Source organism: Mesoplodon mirus, assembly GCF_964341445.2.
Source record: "Mesoplodon mirus genome assembly, chromosome: 19".
Classification (NCBI taxonomy): domain Eukaryota; kingdom Metazoa; phylum Chordata; class Mammalia; order Artiodactyla; family Ziphiidae; genus Mesoplodon; species Mesoplodon mirus.
The window spans coordinates 18,693,214-18,714,481 of record NC_138995.1 but is presented as its reverse complement, the minus strand read 5'-3'; the positions used below and the strand labels follow the sequence as shown (position 1 = coordinate 18,714,481).

The window sequence follows — 21,268 nt, the reverse complement described above, 5'->3', positions numbered from 1 at the left end:
CCAGCGGGCCCTGCCTGACTTCTGGGGCGACCCCCTTCCCTCTCCGCTCCCCCACCGGGCCTCCGCCAAGAAAAGTGCAAAACCAGGGGCCTTTTTTAGTCCGTAAGGGTCCTTTGGACTTGTGAAAATCACCAGGAGGCAGCCTGGAGGGGTAAAAGGAGTCACCCAAGGTCAAAGGGGGCGGTAAGAGTTACCAGGTATCACCCCAAGGCTTGTAGGGGGTCGCCAGAGGTCGACTGGGGTGGGGGGAGGGTGGCAGGAAGCACAGGAGATCATTAAACCCATTTGGGTATTCACCAGAGGTCAGTGGGCAGGGTTTGTGCACACAAGTGCGAAGGCTGGGCCTCAGCCTAGCTCCAGGAAGTGCCCGCGGTGCCAAAGAGCGGTCGGAGGTGCGCAGGCCTCGGTGCTGGGGAAGGAAGAAGAGCGTCTCCCCCACCCCCGGCCCCAGCTCCCGAGAGCGGCTCCCCGGCGCTGAGCCGGATGGTCCCGGCAAGGAGCCTCACCCCTACCGCACGTGAGGCCTGCCGCCTGTTTTCGCCCTTCCCCCTTGACAACAGGCATGTTGCCTGGAGATGTGAGCGTGCTGGCCGGTGGGGGCTAGAGGCAAAAGTGCAGTGTGCGTAAGGGAGCCGCAAATCCTGCATCTCTTCTCTTCTTCCGACAGCCCTTCGTGGAGGGCTCCCAGCACACTTTGGCCCTGTCGGGCTTGGTGAGGCTCCTTTACGGCGAGTTTCCAGGCCGCCCCGGACTTTACCGAATTCTCCCGTTTATGTGACTGAGAAACTGAAGAAGAATCCGGCGGGAAGAAGGGGCTCCAGCCCGGCAGGAGCAGACACAGAGGGTTGCCAAGCCCGAGACGGAACTGGGGCGGGAGCCGCACCTCACGCTTTCGGACAAGCTGGGCGCTACGTTCGGACCTTCAGACAACTGAGAGCGAAAGAGCCCGGCGTAGAGGAGGCGCCTCCGAGGCCTTGCCCACTAATTCAAACTGCACCGCGTCCCCATTTGGCGGATAAACAGACTGAGGGCGCCCGGGACACGGCGGCTGGAAGGGAGAGGAAAGTAGACTGGTTTTCCAGCGGTTTCGAGCGACCAGCGATTCCCTTGCGGTGTAGGCGAATGTCCACGCTCCGCTGTCCTTGGTAAGACCGCCACCCTACTGCCAACCCGCTTGACCCCACCCCCGAAGGCGCTAAGCCAATCAGGCCCGGGGGGGAGGAGGAAATGCGCTCTTCGGGTACCACCCTCCTCTAGATAAGCCTGGAATGTCAAATATTTGTTCGGTGGGCGGGGCGCAACTGCGAGGTAAGGCCCCTCCCCCACCCAGCCCGGAGCTCGCGTGCGCCAGGCTAAATCGGGCCTTCCTCCCGGCCACGCCCTCGCACCTAATTGCACTTCACCCCAACAGCACCCCAGCCTCTCCTAAAACTTCCCTGGCGTGCGTTGCCCCTTGTCAGGCTCCAGACTGGGCTCTGCTCCAAGACGACAGAGCCCCGGGCCATCCCGGCGCTACCTGATCTAAATCTCACCCTTCCTGGCGCCCCCATCCATTCAACCTTTAGACCTTCGCGCTGGGCCCTTCCATATTCTTCCTTCAGCGCGGGTCTCAAAGCCGGGCTCCAGGGGAAGCCTCCCCCTCGAGGTGCCGTCCTGAGCGCATTCCCACTGGAGAGGCATTCATGCGTGTACAGGTCCCTGCGGGGTAGTAACCCCAAGCGTAGGGCGGCTCCCCCAAAACTCCCGTGCACCTGTCCGACCGCCTCCACCTACATGACAATTCCCAATGTTTGGACTCTTGAAAAACTAAATTCGTTAAAACAACGTTAGACCCCCTGCTTTGCTGAGCTCCCTTACTCATCTTCAGATGGGTCCTCCCAGATCACACCATTAATACTAAACAACCCGCACTCCTGTCCCCCAGCCGGCTCTCATGTCTCCTTTCTGCCAGCACTAAACCAGCTACTAACAAGATAAATCATTTATTGTCTCCCTACCCCACCATCCACCCACCCGCGAGAATATCAGATCCTGGAGGAAAGGCTCAACCCCAGAGCCTATCACTGGGCCTGCCAGGCACATAGTAGTAGCTCAAGAATGAATGAATGGTTGACTAAGCTCTCTTCCCGTATCCATGAAAAGTAACCTTCCCTGGGGCCACAGGGCCTTTGCACTAGAGTCTCATCTGTGCCCTTTCCTCCCCTCCCAACACACCTTGCCCTAGTTAACCTCTGCCCTCCCTCCAAATTTTCCCCTCTCGAGGCACATCCCTCCTTAGCAGGGGTCCCCAGTGTAGTTTGAGATTTCTGTATTTCACTGATAAATGTCCCCCAGCCCCACACACCTACTAGCTAGTGTTCACGAATCACAAATGAGTGAATCGGAGATACGGTACGCGGGAGGAATCAGCGAGGCTCCAACGGCACACCCACAGTCCTTTCCCAAACCGTACTCTGGATACCTGGGAAAAAGGAACTTGGTCCAGCGAGCCTGCCCGCAAGCTAGCGGAATCCCATCCGCACTTCAGCCCTTGGAAGCCTGCCACTAAGACAGCCGGTGCTCCAGCCGCAGGTACGTGAAAGTCTGGGCAGATACAGGGTGGGGTTCCTCACCAGGGGAGTGTGGCTCTTCTCGTGGACCTCCAGGGCGTGTAGGAATGGTGTAAAACACCCTCCTCACTCCCTCCTGGGAAATATTCCGCTGTCGAAGAGGATTCGACACTGGGTGCTTGCTTGGCGATCCACACTCGCCGGCCCAGGCCCATCCCCACCCTCAGCGGTCAGCGGCTCCCAGCTGGGCCAGCTCCGACCCTTCCTTACCTCCCAGGCCTCCAGAGTAGCAAGCGCACTAGGTTCCCCTGGGGTTCGCATCTCCACGCCTTTGCCGCCGAATAGCCACCAGAGGGCGCACTGACTCTGTAGACGGAACCAGGTGTTGCGGGGCAGGGAGGAGGAGCTGGCTCTGGAAGGCTCGACCGGAGGACGCCCCAGGTGAAAGGGGAAGCCCTTGACACCGCCCCCCAGGCCACTTACCCCCCGCTTGAGAGTCTTCGAGGCTCCTGGCTCTCTGGACATAGGCCAGGATTTTAAGCTTGGTCTTCAGGGCCCTCAAACCGCTCTGTTCCACTTTCACCCACCACTGTGCTCTACACTGCTGTTATTCTTCTGGTCTACAGACTGCTGCTGCACATGCTAAGCTCCCTGCCTGGAGCACCCACCTACCTAATCATCCCTTTGTTTTCCTGGCACACTCCTACTTATCCATCAAGACCCATCTCTAATAATTCTTCTTCCAGGCAGCCTTCCTTGATGCCTAGACCAGGTTAGAGGCCCTGTTCTGGGCCCCTTGCCCCAGGGTTCTGTCATTATTGGGTCAGTATTGGCCTCTCATGACTCTAGGGAGGCTCTGGCAGCAGAGGAATAGGAGGCTGCTGAGCTGTGAGCTTTAGGGAGAATCATTTGCCTCCAAATAGACTTAGCTCTGGCTACCACACCAGCTTAGAAGCCCTGGTGTTGATTGGATTGCCCCAAGCCCAGCCACCCACCTGGTTCAGGTAGGGAAGCTTGGAGCTGGGGCGAGGGAGGGGTGGTTGCAGAGGGCCCAGTTACAGAGGAGGGCAGAGGCTGCTGGCTGGATTCTCACCTGAGGAAGATACCACAACTGGCCTGGCTACTCAGTCCCACCTCTAGCCTTTGCTCAGAATGTTCTGCTCCACAGGAACACTCTCCCTCTTTCCCAGAATTCACATCCAACCTGTGGACCTCTCAGTCCCTTATCTTCTTCTCTAGGTCTGACAGGCACCAGGACCCTATCTTGGAAAGAGGGAGGGTTATAGAGAAGGGGGTTCATCACTCATTGATTCAACATATATTAAGCACCTGCTGTGTGCCAGGGATTATGCAGGTGGTAACCGAGGAGGACAAATGAGGGGCTTGCTCTTCCAGCAATTATATTCTAATGGGAGCTAGGCAGGAGCTGCTTCAAAGCCAGTGATCATGTCTGGGTTGAGACCTAAATCAGTTGGATCCCCAAAAGTGGGGTCTGCAAAGTGGTCCCAGTGCAACAAGAGCAGAAGTCCTGAGGGACAATGAGGATGTCCTGTTCTAGGCAGCAAGGAAGCCATTGAGGCTGGAGATGAGAGAGTTGAGGAAGAGGGAGAGTAGAAGTTGGGGGAAACCAGAATACTCGCCAGGGTCCTCACTTACTGTGAGTGAGATGCATATGATGCATGCAATGAGAGGGTCATAAATGGGGTTAGGTGGACAGTGATGGGGCCTGATTTAATGTTTAATGCCACATGAATAAGGGCATAAGTTAGGACATCAGTAAGGAGGCTAGTATGGAGATGAGGGTAATGTGGCTTTGGGAGGGTAGAGTTGGCAAAACTTGGTGACCACCTAGTTGTGGGTCTGAGACTCAAGGAGGTATCTTGAGTCCAGGATGACCCGGGGTCTGCAGCCCAGGGGATCATGTGAATGATGGGGTCATGGTGAAAATGAGGGAACCTCACCCTCTGACCCCTCTCCATAGCGCCAGCACTGGTTATTACTGACCAGACCTTGGCACCCCCTGCCCCAATGGCTATGGTCCTATCATCTTCAGGGCCTATGGGAGTGGGGCAATGGGGAACCGCTCCCAAGAACAGGGCCACCCTTTGAGGAGCCCATGGGCATCTGAGGCTGCAGGGCTGACAAGATGTTCAGACTGTGGCCAGAGTCCAAGGCAGCCCAGGCTGTCCTGATCCATACCCTACCCCCACTTAACCCTTGGCTCTGGACTCCTGCCTGTCCTAGCCCTGGCAGAAGGGTCTCTATGGTCTCCCATACTGGGCCTGCACCAGATTGGTCCTCAGCAGCCCCTCTGCTGGGGCCTGGGATGGAGGTGAGGGAGGCAGGGGTTTTGAAAGGGGGTCACTGGGCCAGGGTCTGAGGTGGGAGATAGTTGGACCTTAAGAGAGGAGGGTATTCCAACCACGAATGTGTTTCACTAAAAGAATATAGGAGGGGCAGGCCAAGATGGTGAGTAGATTCATTGAGGGTCACTGCAGAGAGGCTGTAAAGGGTCAGCCACTGACCAAAAGGAAGAAAGGAAGGAAGAGAAGGAGGGAGGGAGGGAGGAAGGGGCAGGATAGAGGTCTTGGGACCAGCCAGGGATGACCAGGGTATTGACTGGCTCTCAGGAGTGGGTGTGTGAAGGATCAAGACCTCCAGTCTCCAAACATGCTTGTCACCCTATTCCAGAGTGACACATGGTACCAGAATATTACTGGTTGTCAAATCTTTGCCCACTCTATTCGCCCCCGATTCCATGCACAGAGAGTCTGTGTCCTCTCTGGATCCCCGGTTTGCGTGGGGTGGGAGTGGTAGGGGGACATGAGGTCCCAACACCCCTTCCGGTCTTCAGGGGAACTAACCAGATGGGCTGGCGCAGGATTGAGGCTCAAGCCCTCTCTTAACCCGGCGAGCAAACTGTTTAGTCAGCGGGGGGGGGGGCGGGGGGGGAGGGAGCGGGGTGGTGGGTGATACTGCTCTCCAGACCCTGAAACAGGCGGACTGAACTCTCACTGGGAAGCGAAACACGCTGACCTGGCCCTTTCCCAGGCAGACAGCAGGTGGCCCCTGGGCCAGTGTAGCTTGAACCCAGATGCCCTCGGGGCAGGGTGCAAAGAACCGACTTGGGAGTTGCCCAAAGGTCCTGGTCAGTCTCCTCAGGCTCGAGAACAGCCTGGGACTCACTTCTCCCCTTCTTCCTCTTGCTTTGACCCGGGTAGTTCAGTAGCGGCGAGCACTGGACCCTGAATTCCCATTCGGCCCGGTGCATTCTAGATCCCTCGTCAAGGAGGCGCCAGGAATCGGGGATGAGGGCTGCGCTGCGTGGACTCAGGGTACCAAGGGCTGGGCTGGGTACCCAGCAGACGCGAGCTGGGTCTGATCAGCTGAGAGCGTGCGCGAAAGCCAGGCTGAGCCTCGATAGATCGATGCGCTCGGCGTGCACCGCGGTTAAGGGAGTTGGCCAGGGATGAGTAGGGGCTGGTCGGCGAGCTCCTACTGGGAAGGAGAGTTCCTATTGGTAGGCCGTTTGCAGGAGGCGGATCCTGATTGGTCCGGCCTCTGTGAAGGCTGCGAGCGGCGGGGTTAAGCGCGTCGCCGCCGCCCGGGCCTAGGCGCGAGACCGCAGAGCTGAATCCACGCCTCGGACTTGGAGCTGCGGTCACTGCCATGGGCCTCCGCCTCTGCCCTTACCGCGCCGCCCTGCTCCCGCGTGGCCTCCTGTTACTCCTTATGCTCACAGATCTGGCACTCCCGGCTGGACGTCCGCCACCGGTGGTGCTGGGTGAGGCGCGCGTCCAGTCGTGGGTCCGTTCGCTCGTGCGTCCGGTTGGATGGGGTGCGGGCGGGGCTGTCTGCATCTGCTCTAACACGGTGTGAGGGAGCGTATGGTTGTTTGGTCACCTGGGTCGGCCCATCCACTTCCTGCTATGCTGGGCGCGGTTGTGGTCAAACTCTTGTCACCTTACCCAATAGAATATGGGGGTAAGTGGGAGGGTTACCACCCGTTTGCGCATCGGTACGCCTGTTCATCTAATTCCCAAGCCTCGCCTCATCCCCATTTTTCAGCTGGAAAGACCGAGGCTCTTTGGCCCCACTCCTGAGGGCCTGTAGGAGGTAGGGTGGCTTCGGAGTTGGCCCCCAGGGGCCTCAGGGTTGACTTGGGCTTGGTTTGGACGTTGTCTTCCTCCACCCTTCCAGCCCGACACGTTTCAGAGGGCATTACTGAAAGGGAGCTCTCTGGGGAAGGATTGCTCTCCTAACCTGCCACCAGGGCTCTCCTCTAACTTATCAAATATGTGGCATTGGGCCTGAGGGAGGAGGCCCAAGGAAGTCTGAGGATGGCTATAGACAGAGGGAGGGGTTGAGACAATGGCTATGAACAGATGTCATACTGTACCCTACTCCTGCCAGACCTACTTGGACTACATTATGTTGGGGCTAGGCAACCTCCCCTGTCTACCTCCTCCTTGCTGCTGGCCCAGGCAACTGTACAGGAGCCAGTAGTATTTCCTTGTGGTGGGTGTGGCAGGGATGAGACTTCTCTGTCTTGGGGTCTTTGGGTGCCTCATTCAGGCCATCACTCCCACGAAGAGCTAGTGTGTTGGTGACCATCCAGGGCTCCTAAAAGCAGAGGCATGCCGAGGTATACATTACATACTGAGTCTGCCGCAGCATGACCCCCATGCTCTTTCTGCTGGGAGTATTTTATTTTATTTTATTTTTAAATTATTTATTTATTTATTTATTTATTCATGGCTGTGTTGGCTCTTCGTTTCTGTGTGAGGGCTTTCTCTAGTTGCAGCAAGTGGGGGCCACTCCTCATCGCGGTGCGCAGGCCTGTCACTATCGCGGCCTCTCGTTGCGGAGCACAGGCTCCAGACGCGCAGGCTCAGCATTTGTGGCTCACGGGGCCAGTCGCTCCGCGGCACGTGGGATCTTCCCAGACCAGGGCTCAAACCCGTGTCCCCTGCACTGGCAGGCAGACTCTCAACCACTGCGCCACCAGGGAAGCCCGCTGGGAGTATTTTAATGGGGATGATGCAGATCACAGAAGGGTAGGGTTGGCAGGCAGTGTGATCCCAGGGGTCCTCCACCAGGAGCTCTGGGCCAGGAAATGCTCCCGGGGAATGCTGGGCCCAGGTTCACCATGGAGTTTGGGCAGATTTGGCCTTGCCTTCCCTAAGCTTGCAGGATGATTCCCAGAGGTGAGGTCTGTGCTGGGCAGGCACAGAGAATCCACTGACCCAGTCAGGAAAGGTTTCCTGGAGTACGCAGCTGGAGCTGAGTCCAGGAGAGAGTTCCAGGCAGAGGGAACTACGTATCAGAGGGAGGGAGCTAAGCAATCCAGGCTCTCTGGAATGGAGTGGGGGAAGGTAGATGGTGCAGGGCTCGTGACTGGTTGGGTCATCTGGACTTTGTCTTGGGGGCCTGCAGGGAGCCTTGTGTGGACCTAAGGAGTACTGAATATGAAGGGTGTGGCATTGGGAAGTGTGTGGTCTCTGACCGGACTGGTCCTAGGCCTTTTCACCTGTATTGGTGCTAAATGCACTCATTAATTCATTCAGTTCTTAGTTATCCTAGGTCACAGCAGAGGAGCCTCAGGTTGTACCTAGAGGCACTGAGCAACTGGAATCGTAACCTGCCCAGCTTCTCAGAGAATGAGGCTATTGGCATTAATCCTGGGAACCCCCATGGTGGGCAGCAGACAAGCTGTTCCTGGGCACAGAGCAGGGACCTAACCTTGGCCATCAGAGGATCAGCATCCAAGGGTGACCAGTCTCTGTGGGTGGGACTCAAATTGGTGATAGAGGAAGCAGAGGCTAGAGAAGGGATACTGAAGGCCCTGGGTGGGGGAAGGGACTATAGCAAGCTATTTCCACCTCTCCCAGCCTCAGTCTCCTTATCTGTAAAGTAGGCATAATAAGGATATTCTTCCCAGTGTTACTTGAGGTGAAAGACATGTGGATGGCTCTTATCTAGTTCTAGGCACAGAGGGACCCAGGAAGTGACCATTGGTATTTTTAGAGGCCACACAGCCTGGCCAGGCAAAGGGTATCCAGGCAAAGCAGATCAGGTGACTTCCTCTTTCAGCTATTTTCTCTCTGGTGGAAACAGTGACCAAGGTTTCTTCACTGCCCTGTCTAGTCCACAAGCATCTCATCGAGAGGCTGTCATGCTGGGGACTCCTCACTTCTGCACCACATCATGAAGGGAGGTGAATGCAGGTGCCACACCTCCCTCCCATGGCTGCCCTGAGGACACAGTGGGATGGTGCACAAGGAGGGCGTGTCCTCTGCAGGGCTGTGTTCACAGCTGGAGGCCAGTGAATGCCCTCGAGAGCCAAACACTGGATCCTAAATGGGGTTTGGAAAGTGTCAAGAGAATGGCATGTGGGAGCAGGTGAGGCCTGAAAAGTCACTGGGAGTAAATGGACTGTGAAGGGCCTTGAATGTTAGGCAGTGAAGCAAGGGGGGAGGGGGGGAGGGGTTTGAGTCTCACAAGTGCCCCAGGGCTCTGTATAGACTGAATAAGTAGAGTGAAGTCATCCTTGGAGCCTGGTCACACCCACCCCCATTGGGCTGTAGCTGGAATGGTATGTTGCTTCAAGAGAGCCATTTCCAACACAGGTGTGCCAAGATGCTAGGGCCCTCCAGGTGAGGTGCACTCTGGAACCTTTAGCAGGGTTTAGCATCTGGGCTCTGGCCTTTAGCAAGCCCCGAGGACCTCAGGAGGCTGGCAGGTGCCTGCTTCTCAACTGTGTCTGTTCTGCCGCCTCTGGATTTATTTTTTTCTGGTTAAGTGGCCCAGTGCTCTGTCCTGTTTCCCAGCCCTTCTTTCAGAGTATACAGGACCCTGCCTATGAAGCTGAAACCACCGTCTGTACCCCGACACTGAATTCAATCTTGGAGACAGAGTTTTGGGTGAAGTAGAGAGGAACAGCTTTATTGCTTTGCCAGGCAAAGGGGGCCACAGCGGGCTAATGCCCTCAAAACTGTGTGTCCCAACTTGGAGAGGGTAGTGAGAAGTTTGATAGTAATGGTTCAAGAGGGTGTGATCAGCTCATGGACATTCTTCTGATTGGTTGGTGGTGAGGTGAGTGGGAGTCAGCATCATCAACCTTCTGGTTCCAGCACGTCTGGGGTCTGCTTGCTTGTGGGCAGCATACCATCGTTAACCCATTAACCACTGGCTTCTCCCATCTGGTGGGGGTTTCAGTTTCTGCAAAACAGCTCAAAGATATTGTTGTGTATATTGCTTGATGGGGAACCAGGACCTTGCCCCGAGGCTGCACTATGGTTTCTCTTTGACTGTTTTTCCTTTGTCTTGCATCCCCTCCCTTCCCTAATTAGCAACTGCATGAATCTGCCAGTTGGAACTCAGGGAAGGTCAAGGAGGCTGAATGAAGCCTATTTCCTGTAATCAAAGAAATGGGGAACACAGAAAGGCTTTTGTGCCTAGGAGCCCCACAGGTATCACCTACTCTGCAGCCTGGGATAGCCGTGGGTAGGCCTTTGGGTTTGCAGCCTGCCAGGCCCAGGGTCTCATTCATGCTCTGTGTCCCCCTTCAGTGCCCGGTGATTTGGGCAACCAGCTGGAGGCAAAGCTGGACAAGCCGACAGTCGTGCACTACCTCTGCTCCAAGAGGACAGACAGCTACTTCACACTCTGGCTGAACCTGGAACTGCTGCTGCCTGTCATCATTGACTGCTGGATTGACAATATCAGGTGGGGGCTGGGGCACAGGTGGGGCGCTGCTCGCTGACGCCTCCAGAGCCCATTTCTATCTCACCTGCGCCTCAAGAGATCTCAGGCTCAGCGTCATTGACCTCTCTCCCTTCCCATTTCCTCTGTCTGGTCCACGCCACCTTGGCACTCTCCCAGACAGAACTTTCTTCCCTTTCCTGCTGCTCCTGTCCCTACCCTCTCCAGTGCCTCAGGCCCTATTTGTGGTTTCTATGCTCCAGCCCCTATTCACAGCCTCACCTTGGCCCCCACCCTTTCCCTTGCCTCTGACTTGGCCACACCTGCCCCCTCCACCTACTTAGGGATTCCTTTCCACTTGGCTGTTCTTTCAGCCTGGAATCACCCTTTACACCCTTTGCCTGATAAACTCCCTCCCACTCACTGTTTAAAACCCAAGCCTGATTCCTTTGTGAAGTCTCCCTGCCACTCCCCAGAGCTCTTTTTGTTTGTTTGTTTTTTATAAATTTATTTATTTATTTAATTTTTGGCTGCGTTGGGTCTTTGTTGCTGCACGTGTTGGGTCTTTGTTGCTGCGCAGTAGTTGTGGCTCACGGGCTCTAGAGCACAGGCTCAGTAGTTGTGGCGCACGGTCTTAGTTGCTCCACGGCACGTGGGGTCTTCCCGGCCCAGGAACCCGTGTCCCCTGCATTGGCAGGCAGATTCTTAACCACTTTGCCACCAGGGAAGTCCATCTCCAGAGCTCTTAACCTCCCCTTCCCCCTGGCCACAAGGCTGCTCCTCTAACCTGCATTCCCTGCCTGCCAAACATTGTTTCCTAGGATATTTCTTCCATAATAAGATAATCATGTAATGAGAATTACTGCTTATTGAATGCAAACACTATACATTTTACATACTTTCTTTCATTGAGTCTTACAGCAATCTGGTGAAACAAGTGCTGTTTTTAGACCTGTTTTACAGATGAGGAAATCTGGAAGCTCAAAGAGGTTACAAAATTGCTTAGGGTCACTCAGCTAATAAGTGACAAACTAGAGTTTGAACCCAGAGTTGTATGCCTCTGAACTAAGGTTCCCGCCCACCCTGAGCTCCCTGAAGGCAGGGACTGTGTCTCTCTTATCTTTAAGGCTGTAGGACCAGAAACACGATTGGCTTTCAATAAATATTTGAGCTGAATGGAGTCTTTCAAATTAAGATTGTTTTTTCCCCTGGAGACACACTAGCTGGTTCTAGCTGGTTCTCTGGGCACCCTGCCTTTCCCTGTTGTTTATGACACCTGCTTTGTTGACTCTTTCCTCCCCCTTGTGCGATCAGGGTTATTTCTGGGATGTTGATCCGCATTTCTATTTTTGTTGCAGAAGCATGGTCTCAGGTACTGCCAGTTGGAGGTACAGGCTGATACTGAGAGGGGCTTATCTACTTCTGTTGGGCTCTGACCTGTTTAGACTTGCATCCAGCACAGAGTGCTTTGGCTTTCTAGAACTTTGCTCAGTGGCCATTGGGATGATCTACAGATTGCCCTGGAGAGAGTGGGTCCCCAGGACTTTTATTTGGGCCAGTGTTGGGTATCTTGTCAGCTTTCTGTGGCTGATCTTTAAGGGTGGGTGGGACTCAGGACCACTGGGGACTGCAGGTCTAGCCTGTGTTTTCTCAGGCACATTTGCCTCCTTAGTATCAGGGGAGGCCGGAGCAGGGTTCCTGGCCTGGCACAAGGCTTTCCTCCTGTCTTCCACCACCCTGTCCCCATCATGTCTCCAGGCCTTGCCCACCCACTCACACAGCAGCCACAGGTGCTCGGGGTTTCTCTGTCCGGTTCTGTTGTGTGTTGCATTCATCATCTCCTTTGCCCTGTGTTGTGTTATGGTAGGTGGCAGGAGCTGGATCCATGGAGATGGAGCAATGGGAGCCTGCCAAGTTAGGCTGCCTGCCTTTTGGGGTCAAGTGTGATGTTCATGGCAGAGCCAGGCCTGGCAGCCAGATCCCTCTCCCAACCATATCTAAGACCTGCATTAGACAGTATGGGTGACATTGAGGAGAAGGGAATATTGCCTCACAGGGGTCCTGGAGTCAGTCTCTGGAGTGAGCCTTGGTGGGGTCCTCATTTGGATGTGGTTACTCTGATCTGTGCTTTACAAATTTGCTTTGTTACTTTTTGGTCTCCCCTATACATCTGACCAGACCTGAGGATGGGAAGGGAATATGGCTCAGGACACAAGACAGTATTGGGACACACCAACTTAGGTGTCACCTCTGGGTCACTGGCTCAATATCCCCTCCTGGCAGGCTGGTCTACAACCGAACGTCCCGCACCACCCAGTCTCCTGATGGTGTGGATGTGCGTGTCCCTGGCTTTGGGAAGACCTTCTCACTGGAGTTCCTGGACCCCAGCAAAAGCAGTGTGGGTGTGTAGCCCTTCCTCATGGCCCCCAGGGAATGGGGATGGAGGTTCTGATGGACTCCGAGAGTGGGAGGAGCCCTGCTGGTTTGAGTGGGGGTAGCCTGTGAACCGTCTCTGCCCAGTGTGGCCACAGAGCCCTATAGCACTCCTTCGGGGATCTCCCGGCTGTAGGTGTCACAGTCTCCTTGGCAGGCGTGGTGTGGGCAGCTGACAATGACTGTACTCTCTCTAATCCTATGGATTTATGTCTATAGGTTCCTATTTCCATACCATGGTGGAGAGCCTTGTGGGCTGGGGCTACACACGAGGTGAGGACGTCCGGGGGGCCCCCTATGACTGGCGCCGAGCTCCAAGTAAGTGGTTGCTCTCATTTCCTCCCTGAGGTCATGGGGGAGGGGGTTGGAGAGGAGGAGATCACAGCCACCAAAGGCCCTGGGCCTTTCCCTACTCCCGTGTCTCTGGCATCCAGCCCAGCCATCACAGGTCCTGTCCTTCCCCCACCCTCAGCCCAGGATTTCTGGGCCTCTGAGGCCTGGGGAGAGATAATGAGGCTGAGGAGGGGAAAAGGAGCTTCTTCTCCCTTCATGGAAATTGAGGGGAAACCAGACCCTCCCCACTTGGATTTTCACACGCTCCCCACCCACCTAGTCCTGGGTCTGGCCTGAGACACAGTCAGTGGTTCAGGCCCAAGGACCCTTCCTGCCTGACCCCCGCCTGGCTCTGGCCTGCAGATGAAAACGGGCCCTACTTCCTGGCCCTCCGTGAGATGATCGAGGAGATGCACCAGCTGTATGGGGGCCCCGTGGTGCTGGCTGCCCACAGTATGGGCAACATGTACACGCTCTACTTTCTGCAGCAGCAGCCACAGGCCTGGAAGGACAAGTATATCCATGCCTTTGTGGCACTGGGTCCGCCCTGGGGGGGCGTGGCCAAGACCCTGCGCGTCCTGGCCTCAGGTAAGACCCTGCCTGGCCCAGCATGGGGGGTGCTGGTATCAGAGATGACACACTTTCTTTCCCTCTACAGTGGCCTCCTGGGCCACCCTCATGTCTCCTCTCTTGGGTCAGGACCCTTCCTTCTCCAGAGTTGTGTTCTTTTCCAAACATCTCTTTCTAAAACAGAATATAACACTACTTCTAAATTCACCTCTCCAGCTGATGACTCTTGTTATCTGTGTAGGTTTCTTACATGTACATGGAGTGGCATAACCGTTGGTCATAGGGCACACGTGTACGTACGTGTACACACACACCCCCCACACACACCACCCCGCGTTGGGCCTGGCTGGCCTAACTTGGTTTGATCCAAACTTCTCTGGAGGAGCCTTCTCCCTCTCTCTTACCTCCATCCTCACTTCTTCATCCCCACCTTCGCCCCAGAGAAGGAAGGTTGGGCTACAGTTTCCTGTTAATGAGTTACACCTCCCTCTGTGGCAGCGGGGAGCCTCTGTGGGCCACACAGAGAGGAAGCAGGTGCAGATTTGTCTGGGCCTGCTTGCTTGGCAGTTGGGAAAACCACCTCCTTCCCTGTTCTTCCCCAATCCACCTGCCTTTTCACGACTGTTAGAACATACCAGCTGTAGCCCCAGGGCTTTCCTCCCTCTGCTAGGACTGGATGTGAGCCCCGTGACCGTGACCGCTCACTTTAGGAGCTGTGAGCCAGGGCTGTACAAGCATCTGATGAGCTTTCTTCCTCAAGTGACTTCCACTGCCTGACCTGCTTATTGGTCACCTGATCGTTGTGATCAGTCCTCTCCCAGTAGTGACCCTGGATTAGCTGGACAGTGAATCCAATTATAGTGAGGACTCGTCACAGCTACCTACTCTGTCCAGCCTAGACCTGAAAGGAGAGATGTGGGCCCTTCTGAGTTTGATACAGGTTACCATGGTGGAGTTCAGGTACTGGCCCTTTCAGAGCTTCCCCATGAGTCCCCTTAGAGCGGTGGTGCCCAACCTTTTTGGCACCAGGGAATGGTTTCGTGGAAGACAATTTTTCCACGGAGGGGGCGGGGGGCTTGGGAGGGGTGATGGTTCAGGCGGTAATGCGAGTGATGGGGAGCGGTAGGTAAATCGTCACTCTCTAGCCCACTGCTCACCTCCTGCTGTGCAGCCCAGTCCCTAACAGGCCGCAGACTGGTAATGGTCCGCGGCCCGGGGGTTGGGGACCCCTGCCTTAGTTAGAGCTTTGCCTCAGATTCTGGGAGACTGCTGTCAGGCTCTGGCAGTCTGGGAGTGGGGGTGGGACAGGACGGGTGGTCGTCGTGGACCCTTAGCTAGGGGTTCCCTTTCCTGAGGGCTCCTAGAACCAGGCCCCAGCAGAGCTGAAGGCCTGCAGTCAGTGGTGTGGTGATGGGTGGCCGTGGGTCCTGAGCAGGGCAGAGGCCCCTGTTCCCAAGTTCCAGCTCATCCTCTGGCGATCTCACTGGCTGGTGGGTGCGTTCGTGCTGTTGGCATTCCTATGTGAGAAAGATTCTCACTTTGTCTGCAGCCTCCCCTCCTGCCCTGTCTCCTGCAGTCCTGGCTGCCCAGGTTAGTGCCAGGCAGGTGGGTGGGATGAGACCAGGGCTGGCTGGATGTAGGTCTGAGCCTAGGAAGGGAAAAAATGTTTACATAGCTCAATGTAATAAAAGATTAAGAGGACTGTGACTGTGTCTTTGGGCTGCCCGCCTGCTGATTCACCTGTGACAAGGTCAGTACCCACAGGCCGGGTGATAAGTGCTCTGGGGAAGGTATTGTTTTTACGATAAATCACCCTATGGGTTTGTGCTGCCTAAATCCCTGGTGACAAAATGCAAAAGGAAAGAAACAAATCTTGGTCATGTGCTTCCTAGATAGAGCAAAAATACAGGGAAATAGGGGAGTTGTCACCGCGTTAACAGCATAGAGATGCCAGAGTGCTGGCCAGGCCCGGGCTGGGGGCTGGCAGGGGCCCTGGCGGTGAGCATGCTGCCCAGCTGGCTTGCATTCCCGAGCACAGACTGACTGGAGCCCTCTATCCGCAGGAGACAACAACCGGATCCCAGTCATTGGGCCCCTGAAGATCCGGGAGCAGCAGCGGTCTGCCGTCTCCACCAGCTGGCTGCTGCCCTACAACTATACCTGGTCACCCAAAAAGGTCTTCGTGCACACACCCACAGCCAACTACACGCTGCAGGACTATCGCCGCTTCTTCCAGGACATCGGCTTCGAAGATGGCTGGCTCATGCGGCAGGACACGGAGGGGCTGGTTGAGGCCATGGTGCCACCTGGCGTGCGACTGCACTGCCTCTACGGCACTGGTGTCCCTACGCCAGACTCCTTCTACTATGAAAGCTTCCCGGACCGCGACCCGAAAATCTGCTTTGGTGATGGTGACGGCACTGTGAACTTGCAGAGCGCCCTGCAGTGCCAGGCCTGGCGCGGCCGCCAGGAGCAAGAAGTGTCATTGCAGGCACTGCCGGGCACCGAGCACATCGCGATGCTGGCCAACGCCACTACCCTGGCCTATCTGAAACGTGTGCTCCTCGGGCCCTGATTCCTATGTTGGGCAGGGCTCTGGGATGGCCTGGCCACCACTGCTTCTCCTGGCCTCTAGGGCAACCATGGCCCATGAGTTGAGCAGTTTGTGACTGACCATCTAAGGCCCTGGATCTTGGGTTGTGAAGTGGGGGAAATGCTGGGTTTTTTATCCTTCGTCTCTGGGAATGAGGAAGGAAGACATAGCCTGAACTTACTTGAGGGACCCTTGGAAAGAATGCTGCTGATGGTGGAATTGTGACCTCAGGACTGGCTCCGCAGGTGGATTGGCTGGCACCTGGCCCCAATCCCCAGTGCTGGGGCCTTGTGTTCCTCCTACCCCTGTGGCCTTTTCACACTCGCCCACCAGGGCCTGGCTCCTCAGCTTTCTTGTGAGGGATGTGACTGAACTGTGGTCCCTAGGTTGGGCTCCTGGTCCCTAGGGTGTACCTTCTCACACATTGGCCACAAGTCGGCCTGCTACTGGCCATGGGTGGCTGGAGCTGCTGTCTTCGCTGTGGCCTAGCTGCTCACACAGCCTGACTGTGGCTTTCTGGGGGTAGCCCGGTTCCCCCTGCAGGCAGGGGTGGGTGGTTAGGTTCTCCATGGTTCCCAGGCCCTGGGGCATTCACTCCTACCTCCCTTACTTCTAAGAACAGCCTAGCTCAGGGCTGGGCAGCAGATGGAGCCCCAGCTCTCGGGGCTGTGTCCCAGGAGCCCTGATCTCCTTGGCTGGGCCGTTACCCACAGTACTGATGCAGCCTCCCTTTGCCCTGGGGCTGTGGTTCAAGAATGAGAGCAGAGCCTGGTGCCATGCCCTCTAGGTACTCATGAAGAAAGAGGACTCAAGGAAGCAGCCAAGGCCAATCAGAGCCACCCTGAGCTGCCCTCTTGCTGACCCTCCACCACATTGCCACCCTGCCCAGGATCTCTCTAGCATTCACGTGGGCTGGCACAGGACTGAGAGGAGGTAGGACTCTTGCCCACTCTGCCCAGCACCCATCCCCACCAGGCAGCTCAGTGGTGTTTAGTCAGCAGGGACTCGCCCAGAAACTTGAGTGGGCCCCTGAGAGAGCCAGGTGCCTTAGGGGCCCCCTAGGGGTTTTCTTCCTGCTCCAGAGGTGCTGCATGGATCTCCCTGTGATAGCAGGGATGGAGGATGTGGATCTGCCTTGGTGGTCTCCAAGTGGGCAATGCCTAAAGGCCAAGACTTGGGTCTAGCCTCTGGGGTGGAGCCCCAAAGCCACAGTCAGGCTGGACTGTGCTTCGCTCCTACAAGGTTTCTGAGAAGCGGAATTTTCTCTATTGCATTCATACCCAGCATCTGTCTCTCCCTTTGTTCCTGAGTGGTGGGCCCCACATGGGGCTCTAAGCAGGCTGTACCTCGATTCTGGCAATAAAAGTATTCTGGATGCTGTAAAGTGCCCTGGCCTAGCCTCTGCTCTGAACATGAGAGGAAGGAGGCAGTGGAAGGGTGAGGGGGCTAGCAAGGCAAGTAATCAGAGGCTGGACCTTGACCTTCCTGGGCCCTTGATGGGTTCTCAGCACCAAAGCATGGCTCCTGTGCACCTCTTTGGGTTTTATCCTCCTTCCCCCTCTCCTGGGATCTAGTTCCCCTCCTAGGACTGAGAACCAGGACCTGAAACATTCCTATTGGAATGAAGCTCCTGCCCACCACCCCATCCTGCCGCTCCTATGTGGTCAACAGGCCCCAAATGCCACCCCACAGCTGGGAGCCAAGGACAGTCCTGACGGTCGCCCTGTCTGGACTCTCCTTCCCAGCCTTCTGTCCTCCCTCAGCTTGCAGGTCTCAGCATCCTTTGAATTTTTTTAGGATGCTACCCTTCTACTTTGTTTCATCAGTTCATCTATCCACCATCTGTCCCTCTTTGGGAACAGAGTGAGACTGAGGAGGGAGGGAGAGAGACCAAGATGGGCAGAGATAGGGACTGAGAGACTGGGGACCAAATGGAGATGGATAAGGACAGAGGACCAGAGTCTGAGACAGGAAAACGTGCGTAAGGATGGAGACTAGGCCAGAAGTCTGTGGTGCAGATCCCAGAGCTGGGGGCCAGTGGGAGTGGTGGAAGCCCCAGTTCCTGCCTCCTCCACAGGAGCCTGGCCAGCCTGGGTTTTAGGTGTCAATACACCCTGGGCCGCTAGAGGGCGCTCTGAATCTTCTCACTACACCAGTTATTGGCCAGACCTGGAAAAATGGGTGGCCCAGAGGGTTAGGACGCCTAGGAATACATAGGTCCAGCTGCATCAATGGCCTTGGTAAAAAGGATGACAACATGAAAGGGAGTAAACCCTTACCCCCAGGTCCTGCCCAGCCTCTTAGTGCCCTGACACATACCCACTCATGGCCTTGCTGCCACCCTCTCACCCCTGATCTGTTTCAACCCCACTTCTACCCTCAGTTTCACAGCTGTAGAGACAGGGTATGGAGTCAGAGCAGGCTTCAGGGCCAGCAGACGGGTTCAAATCTGAGCTCTGCCACCTCTAGCCAAGTAGCTTGGGGAGTCTCCTGACCTCCCTAAGCTTCAGTTTGCTCATCTTAAAAATGGGGATGGGGACTTCCCTGGTAGTGCAGTGGTTGAGAATCCGCCTGCCAATGCAGGGGACACAGGTTCGATCCCTGGTCTGGGAAGATCCCACATGCTGTGGAGCAACTAAGCCCGTGTGCCACAACTTTTGAGCCTGCGCTCTAGAGCCCACGAGCCACAACTACTGAGCCCGTGTGCCACAACTACTGAAGCCTGCGTGCCTAGAGCCCATGCTCCACAACAAGAGAAGCCACTGCAATGAGAAGCCCGCACACCGCAACGAAGCGTAGCCCCTGCTCGCTGCAACTAGAGAAAGCCCACACACAGCAACAGAGCCCCAACACAGCCAAAAAAAAGAAAAAAAGAAAGAAAAATGGGGATGAATAAATGTACACTGTAGGGTGGCCCTGAGGATACACTGATGGTTTTGGAGAACGTTTGATTCAGTGCTTGGTTCATGGTGGCTTTCAGCTGGCAGGATGCTGTAACTGGCTGTGAGACAGTGAAGCCAGAGGTTCTGAGAGCTTGTAGGTCATGTATGCTGCTGATACAAGGACAAGTGGACTGGCTGTTACTGAGTGACACAAGTGTCCAGAGCCCTTCCTCTGCCAGGCCAGGGAGGCAGGAGGAACTGATCCAGGGGGCAAAGGGTCAGATTCTAATGACTCTAAATATATGCATGCAGACATACCTCAGAGATACTGTGAGTTCGGTTCTAGACCACCACAATAAAGTGAAGGTTGCAGTAAAGTGAGTCACATGAATTTTTTTGTTTGTTTTCTGGTACATCTAAAAGCTGTTTGCACTATAGCCTATTAAGTGTGCAATAGCATTGTCTAAAAAAACAATGTACATTCCTTCATTAAAAAATACTTTAGTGGACTTCCCTGGTGGCACGGTGGTTAAGAATCTGCCTGCCAATGCAGGAGACACAGGTTCGAGCCCTGGTCCGAGAATATCCCACATGCCACGGAGCAACTAAGCCCGTGTGCCACAACTACTGAGCCTGTGCTCTAGAGCCCACGTGCCACAACTGCTGAAGCCCGCGTGCCTAGAGCCCATGCTCCGCAACAAAAGCAGCCACCGCAATAAGCCCGCACAGCACAACGAAAAGTATCCCCCGCTCACCGCAACTAGAGAAAGCCTGTGCACAGCAACGAAGACCGAACACAGCCAAAATTAAACAAAACAAAACTTTAGTGCAAAAAAATGCTATAACCATCATCTGACAAAACAGCATTGCCACAAACCTTCTATTTATAAAAGATGCAACATCTGCGAATCACAATAAGGCGCAGAGCAATAAGACATGTTATGCCTGTACTCTCATTCACACTTAGGGAAAGTACTCCAAGCAGATAGCACAAGGAGGGCAGCACCAGTGAACGCTCTTCAAGGATCATCACCTCAGGTCTATAGGTAGGAGTATGGAAGGGTTTTTAGGCAGAAGAGATACGAAGTCATTCCAATTTGTATTTTAGGAGCAGCTGTTACCCTGTGGGGATGGGTTAGAGAGAGCAGGATAGGGATTGGGAGGCTATTATGGCTGGGGAGAAGAAAACCATGAGATGCAGGGCCTGGGTGGGGGGCAGGAGGAGGAAGGGTTCAGGATGCTGCCCATTTCCTGCTGGGTCACTACGTGGTGGGGAGCAGGGTCTTGTGTGTAGGCAGTCTGGAACCAGAGGATGTGTAGTTGTGAACACGTGTCTGGGGGGAAATGACTCCATGGCCCAGGAGAGAATCATGGCTTGAGGTGTGGACAGGAAGCTAAGGGGTAGGGCTCAGCTTTCCATGAGATCAGGAGGCCCTAGACAGAGCCCCAGAGCTACCAGAGGAAAAGGAGCCCTAGAAGGAGATGGAGGAGGAGCAACCACAGGGAGAGGAAGAGGACAGGAGGGTGCAGCTCCAGGAGGGGTCAGGCAGGATGAGGACTGAAAACTGTCCTCAAGCCTGGGCCCCAGGGAAGCCTGGGGTTGGCTCTGGAAGCTCAGCGGTGTCCATGTGTCTGTTGGGACCTTAAAGGATGCACGGTGGTCGGAGCTGTGACTCGGAGGACGAATCCTGGGTCTGTCTCCCTAGGGTCTCCAGGCGGAGGGTTGGCTGTGAACGGGGTATGGAGGCTGTTTAGAGCTCCTCGTGTGAGCTGTATGGGGTCCCCCGGGAGTGCGGCCCAGGCCAAGGGCCACAAAGGAACCGGGTGTGGGGGCACTTGGAGGTTCCCGCGGGAGCGTCCCAGTATTGAGTCCCTCGGAGGCCTCGAGAGACTCCAGGGTCGGGGAGCAGCCAATCAGTCGGCTAGTGGGGCTGGGCCCGGGTCGCGGCTCGCCGGGGACTGGGACCTCACCTGCGGACGCCTGAGCGCGGCCGGCGGAATTCCAGAGGCCGAAGCGGTCCCCTGGGGCCCGGAAGCGCCGCCGCCCGCGAGCCCCGCGCGGAGCCAGGCGCCCTGTCCCGACGCGGCGCGCGCTGTCGCGATCCGGCGGCGGATGACGTGGCGGGGGCGGGGCCTGAGCGGTCGCGGCGGGGGCGGTGGTAGGGCGACCGAGCATCCCGGAGGCGCCGGGCCACCACGAGGTA

The 21,268-nt window shown here is 55.9% G+C and overlaps 3 protein-coding genes across 13 annotated transcripts in view; 2 read left to right on the top strand and 1 right to left on the bottom strand.

The window, feature by feature from the left end:
- Nucleotides 1–330: 330 nt before the first annotated feature.
- Nucleotides 331–17,566, top strand: PLA2G15 (phospholipase A2 group XV). 8 transcript variants are annotated; one of them, XM_082607294.1, is made up of 8 exons: nt 363–1,145; nt 2,335–2,571; nt 9,902–10,021; nt 10,121–10,277; nt 12,537–12,655; nt 12,906–13,004; nt 13,383–13,607; nt 15,653–17,566. In XM_082607294.1, the coding sequence occupies exons 3-8, from the start codon at nt 9,952–9,954 to the stop codon at nt 16,162–16,164; spliced, it is 1,182 nt and encodes a 393-aa protein (XP_082463420.1). In that variant the 5' UTR covers nt 363–1,145; nt 2,335–2,571; nt 9,902–9,951; the 3' UTR covers nt 16,165–17,566. The 8 variants fall into 8 exon arrangements, with proteins under 8 accessions (XP_082463423.1, XP_082463424.1, XP_082463418.1 ...); XM_082607297.1 differs by lacking the exon at nt 9,902–10,021 and having other exon boundaries at nt 331–1,145; nt 2,435–2,571; nt 12,537–12,651; nt 13,508–13,607; XM_082607292.1 differs by lacking the exon at nt 9,902–10,021 and having other exon boundaries at nt 359–1,145; nt 2,435–2,571.
- LOC309795184 (uncharacterized protein) lies at nt 8,942–21,243 on the bottom strand. 2 transcript variants are annotated; one of them, XM_082607301.1, is made up of 2 exons: nt 21,036–21,243; nt 8,942–9,770 (listed from the first exon to the last, which is right to left on the bottom strand). In XM_082607301.1, exons 1-2 carry the CDS (start codon nt 21,238–21,240, stop codon nt 9,607–9,609), a joined length of 369 nt encoding a protein of 122 aa, XP_082463427.1. In that variant the 5' UTR covers nt 21,241–21,243; the 3' UTR covers nt 8,942–9,606. The 2 variants fall into 2 exon arrangements, with proteins under 2 accessions (XP_082463427.1, XP_082463428.1); XM_082607302.1 differs by lacking the exon at nt 8,942–9,770 and adding an exon at nt 20,659–20,791.
- Nucleotides 20,670–21,268, top strand: part of SLC7A6 (solute carrier family 7 member 6) — a 38,101-nt gene continuing 37,502 nt past the window's right edge. For 2 of the 3 annotated variants that reach the window (XM_082607289.1, XM_082607286.1), the window contains exon 1: nt 20,670–20,756. The gene's annotated coding sequence lies outside the window, so the exon portion shown is untranslated. Of the gene's footprint in view, nt 20,757–21,199; nt 21,266–21,268 lie in introns of those variants that run through there. The other variant, XM_082607287.1, reaches the window with a different exon arrangement.

What these genes read in the sequence shown, in the direction of transcription:
- PLA2G15 (XM_082607292.1), top strand. Translation starts at nt 1,123, where the DNA reads ATGTCCACGCTCCGCTGTCCTTG. An exon ending in TGACTGGCGCCGAGCTCCAA is followed by an intron (nt 13,005 to 13,382) that starts GTAAGTGGTTGC and finishes TCTGGCCTGCAG; the next exon opens with ATGAAAACGGGCCCTACTTC. An exon ending in CCTGCGCGTCCTGGCCTCAG is followed by an intron (nt 13,608 to 15,652) that starts GTAAGACCCTGC and finishes CTCTATCCGCAG; the next exon opens with GAGACAACAACCGGATCCCA.
- LOC309795184 (XM_082607301.1), bottom strand. Translation starts at nt 21,240, where the DNA reads ATGCTCGGTCGCCCTACCACCGCCCCCGCCGCGACCGCTCAGGCCCCG. An exon ending in CCGCGCTCAGGCGTCCGCAG is followed by an intron (nt 9,771 to 21,035) that starts GTGAGGTCCCAG and finishes GCTGTTTTGCAG; the next exon opens with AAACTGAAACCCCCACCAGA.